This window comes from Pygoscelis adeliae, unplaced genomic scaffold, assembly GCF_000699105.1.
Source record: "Pygoscelis adeliae isolate BGI_AS28 unplaced genomic scaffold, ASM69910v1 Scaffold127, whole genome shotgun sequence".
In the NCBI taxonomy this organism is placed as follows: Eukaryota; Metazoa; Chordata; class Aves; order Sphenisciformes; family Spheniscidae; genus Pygoscelis; species Pygoscelis adeliae.
The window spans coordinates 5945096-5950220 of NW_008825208.1; the positions used below are offsets into that span (position 1 = coordinate 5945096).

The 5125-nt window shown below is 40.5% G+C and overlaps 1 protein-coding gene across 1 annotated transcript in view; it reads right to left on the reverse strand.

The window, feature by feature from the left end:
• KIAA0368 (KIAA0368 ortholog) overlaps positions 1 to 4260 on the reverse strand; it is a 67871-nt gene extending 63611 nt beyond the window's left edge. The window contains exon 1 of the mRNA XM_009328999.1: positions 4234 to 4260. Coding sequence (XP_009327274.1) covers positions 4234 to 4260 — 27 coding nt within the window. The remainder of the gene's footprint in view (positions 1 to 4233) is intronic.
• Positions 4261 to 5125: the final 865 nt, after the last annotated feature.

Genomic DNA, 5125 nt, shown 5'->3' on the forward strand with positions numbered 1-5125 from the left:
GTGCGGAGTGTAAAGCTGGGCAGGGGTAGTTGGGGGGGGGGGGGGGGGAGGGGGGAGAGGCACTAGGTTATATGATAATAAAAATAAGTAAAGCAAGAGGTCTAACTTTGCTTTGCTACGTACCATAGGAAAAAAAAAAAAGATGACACAAACCATCCTGAATAAGCCTTAGCAACTGAAATTAACTACTGCAGCAATCTTACCACAACTTGACAGTAAGAGCACTGAATTTTAATTAGAAAGCTTTAAGCATCTCACTCTTCACCTTTGCTAGCCAACACTGAACTTAAAATGCAGTCCATGCACTGACACACTTCCTATGTTTGCTTTTGAAAGCTGACTAATACAGTTAATTTTTAAAGTTTTCTGCAAGCACTGGAAGAAAGAAGTAATAGAGGGATGACATTTAGTAAAGTATAGCTTTATCCCCATCTATAAAGCCAATACTTAAGAGATCTGAGATTTTACAAAGGCTTCCCCTTCCTCAATCTCACACTAAACCCTCATCCCAAATTTAGGACTATAATATTTCCTTGGTATTGGTTCTCACCTATAGCACCCCCTGTGTTAGCAAATCATATATATTTATTAAATTACTTCCATAGTCAATCTACTGCAGTTCAACTCTGGTGAACATGGGGCTGGGGAAAGAATATGCCGTCAGAGGCAAAGGACCAATTTTTAATGCAGTTCAGAGAATTTCCAAAAAAAACCCCAAGATTGCCATTATTTTATTTACACTGGTGAGAAAGTCAAAGTGAAAGGGAGAAAGGAGGAAAGGAAGGAGACTTCACTGGAAACACAACTGGAAAACCCCGTGCACAATCCTGCAGGGCTCTACAAAAACCGCTCCAAGATCAGACTTGCACGTCAGAAGCAATGGAAAAGCATAGGGCACACTGAGATCACTATGCGCCTTCTAGATTTGCTCCACTGTGGAGAGCCCCTTGCTCTGCCAGGGACTGTTGGAAGGAATAATCCAAATAAGATTAAATCACTACTACCCTTCAGCACATCACTGAATTAATTATTTTTGGGATACTCTTGCAAGTTTCCCTTTACAAACATGAAAGTTGGAAGGAATGTCTTGAAAGAAAGATTATTGCTACGGCACCCAGAATCTGCTTATGAGCTATGTACCAACCCTAGTTCCAGTCAGACTTGCCCACTACATTAGAAAACACCTGAGAAATCACGTCTGGTTTAATAAGTAGTCTTAGAAACATCATATGTGCGCCACAGCTATGACAGTCAACATTTCACTACAGGTTAAAAAAAAAAAACACCACAACGAAGAATGAACTGCATGAGTAGAAAAAATTAATACCAGGTAGTTTTATTTTTAAAATTCATACAATTAAGTCCATACAAAATTTGTAACAGATATTCATGTATTTTGGCACAATCACAACTTCTTTCTATGCTGCTGTGTAGTATTTTCACATAATAGTTCATTTTTTGTGGCGTTTTCTCGGGGAAAAAAAGAAGTGTTTACAAGAGGATGAACATAAATATGGAGAATTTAACAATGGGCATTGCATATGAAGAGACGTTCCCTTTCACTGTATGTAAAAGGACCAAAGTGACAGGAAAACAAGATATATCTTTATACCTCTGTTTCCAGCAGCAGTGTCCAATTTGTGTCAACAGACATGGTGTATTTAGAATTTGAAATCCCCAAGTTACCATGGCAATGCAGTTACCTATCTGTAAGAAAATGCATGTTTCACTTCTGGTTCTTTCCAGTCTCCATGTAAGACTACAAGGAGGAATATAGGTTTCAGCACTTAGGACCACACCTCATGCAAAAAGGAAAGGTATAGATTTCAAAACACAGATAACGTATGCGAATTTTACAAGAAAGTCACATTAACAACAAGGCTCTAACTTGTGCTTTATAAACTTCCAAATCCTGCAACACTGGCCATAAAAGGGTCAGAGTTATTTCTAAGTCTTGTTACTTCAGAACTGATCTTGCAGTCTCCCAAGCCAACAGCAAAACCCCAGCTTGCTCACTGAAACAACACGCCCCTTCTTCCCATTCTGCTATACGGTAGCTTGCCAAAGGGAACAACTGAGAGAAAGACACAGGAAGGATACAGTAAATAAATAAACAGCTTAATGTTTTCCTTCCCTTAAGGGAGTTTCCCTTCCCCTTTTTTTTTTTCTTTTAAATTAAAATCACGGAAGTGAGCTCTTTGAATGTTTGGCCTTACTGAGGTAGTTAGTTCACTGTTTATCCATCTTTTTATCAAAGAAATCTCTCAGTTCAGCTTAGTGCAGTTCCATTTGACGTGCCCAAGTTCTCCTCCTTGTCCTTACACAAGATAAAGAATTAGCTCCCTCTGGCATTCACACATATTATGCACAGCACGTCAGCTATTCTGCATAGACCCCTCAGCAATACATATTTGTGTAGTTGAGTATCAAGTAAAACACACACCCTTCTTTCAATGAAAACTGACTCAGGAAACTACTGGGGCTAGGACATGTCAAGCTAACTGTACTTCATAATTTAACTGATCACCACAAAAGCATCCCAGGAACCAAAAAGAGAGTCCGAGTCCTCTGCAAAACAGAGCAGAGAGTGGGACAGCAAAATTCTGTGCATAAAGCCAGAATTTATCTTTACTTTCCGGAAAAGTGTCTGTTTGACAGATTAGTGTGACTGCTACACTAAAGCATTTCTAGAACTGTTTCAGTAATCAAACAAACAAAAAAACCCCTTCTCCATTACCTGAACTCTGTAGAACCATTACGTTGCACTAGCATCCCCCACATTTTCTCCAAAAGGCCCTATACCAAATAAAGAGTACTGGACACAGGAGCGTTTCAACTTCACTGCCTGGACAGCAGGGGTAGTTTTAGGGGCAGGTCCCCGCTAAAGCAAAAGCTCAAACACACCCTTCAGTCCCTTCAGAGCTAAGCAATTGTTTCTGCACTATTCCGCATGCAGAAGAAAGAATAAAGTTCTTGTCTACTGTGTCACTACTAAAACAGGAGTCAAATTCTTGTTCAAATGGTATTAGACTCTGGGAGAAAATATATTAGGTATGATTACAGTAGCAAACAGTGAGTCAGGATTTGCTGGTGCTATTCCTGGCTCTACCAGTAACCCACTGTGTGCCTACAGCCAAATCACGTAAGGAGGCATTTGTAAAAGTAGGCCAGTCACCAGGTTATTTTACAATATCCAACTGGAAAAGGCTGGGAAGGCCTGGGGGAGGGGGGATGTATTATCTTTTTTCGTCCTGTTCTTCCATTTTATAGAAAAGCTCATATAAAAGCTTGAATAACATATTGAAATCCAAATATTTGCAATATGCCAGGCTTAGGCTCTCCATTCGAGTGGCTGACTATTCTTACTCAAGATTAACTTTCCTTTTTCTTGCATCTCAACTCTTACGCTTTCAGGGCCAATTTACTGATTTTGCATTAATTTTTAAACTGCCATATCTCCTTTCTTATGCTGCCTTCAAACAATTTGTCCTCTAAGACGGTAAGTACCCTTATACAGAGTTTAAGCAAACAGTAAGAGTTTATGTGTTTGACTGGAGCTATAGATCAAAGCTTCCTATAGCCATATGTATATAAAGCAAGGAAAACTGCTTTTCCAATCTAAAACTAGTAGTAATTATTCTTGTTATTTTGGGACTACTCATCATCCTAAAAAGGAACAGATTTCTTTCCAAATATGCTGAAAGCTAACTATTTAAATGTATCAAAAGACAGTAGGCCCACATGGAAGCTGTTTAGTTTCCCCCTCTTTATCTACATGAAATTACTCTTTTTCCATTAGCTTTAATTTTTATTTAAGACTACAGTACTTTCTATTCAGTGACAGATGAGGTACTAAGGAAAAAAACAAAACAAAACAAGAAAATCAAAAAAATCCTCCCCCCTCCAAAAAATATTTCTAACCAAACCAATAGAAATCCCTCAATTCTGGAGGATGCAGTGGTCAAATGACCTGAATGACATCACAGAATTATTAACATGAATCTCAATCTAAGGACATTTGTCCTTTCAGCGCAGCTTAACACAAAGGGCTGTTGTAGCAACCAGCACGTGGCTGAGGACTGATTTTTGCAGGATCAGATTTGGAGGCTGGGAAGCTAGATTACACACAGAAAAAAGCCAAGGAGTTACAAGCAAGAGATCTCACACTGACCGGTTTCACCAAGGGGAATCATGTTAGCATTGTAAAACTGACAATAGAATCTCCTGGATTACCGCAGCAGTGAGGTCCTTCACGGTCATGACTACAATTTATCCCAGTTGTCAACGGAATAAATAGCTTGGCATTTGTGTCCTCTGATTCAAGGATCAGTGTAACTGAAAGATCCTTCCCACTCTACCATGAGATCCTGGCTCTTTGGCTACATAAAGGACATGCCCACCATTATCATATGCCTTATTCCACTCAGCCTAGTTCCAGTAACGTCTAACAAAGAGCAGAACAAGGATGTTATCTACACAGCAGCACACGGAGAACAACAAAAAAACCCAAGTGACACATCACACAGCAATGCCTTAGAACTGAAAGCCAATAGCACAAATATGCTCAGACTATTTCTTCTGCCCTTCCTCTCTGGTGGTTGCCAAGTACTATTTCAGGGCAACCAACGGCCCTCTCGGTTGGCTGAGTCATACATTATCTTGCTATTAACTCTTCACGGTTGTCTAAGAACTAGCTCTATTCCAAGACAGGAAGAGCAGAGAAAGAAAAACCATTCTTTAAAGTTTCACAGGCTTCTGCAAAGAGAAGTTGATGGTTTACTGTACCAGACTGAGAAAGGGATTTGAAGGTGATAAGAATACAGAGCTGGGCTTCCCCTGCCCTGCATGCTTGGCAGCAGAGGCGTGCACCTCTGATTCTGGCTGCTCTAATCATGTGCTGAGAGCTGCAGAGGCTGACGATGTGCTTACATACCTACCGTGAGACATGGCATTGCGCTTATGGTACGTAAGAGGTCTGCGTGAACCCATTACTGCTTCAGCATACGTTATTTTTACATTGGTTCTGTAGTTAAGAGACGGCGATCGAACAAAGCGGAGCAAGCGCTGGCAGGCAAGAGCTCCCGCTCGCCCTTTCAGGGAGCGGGGTTACAGGGGCAGCGGGTTG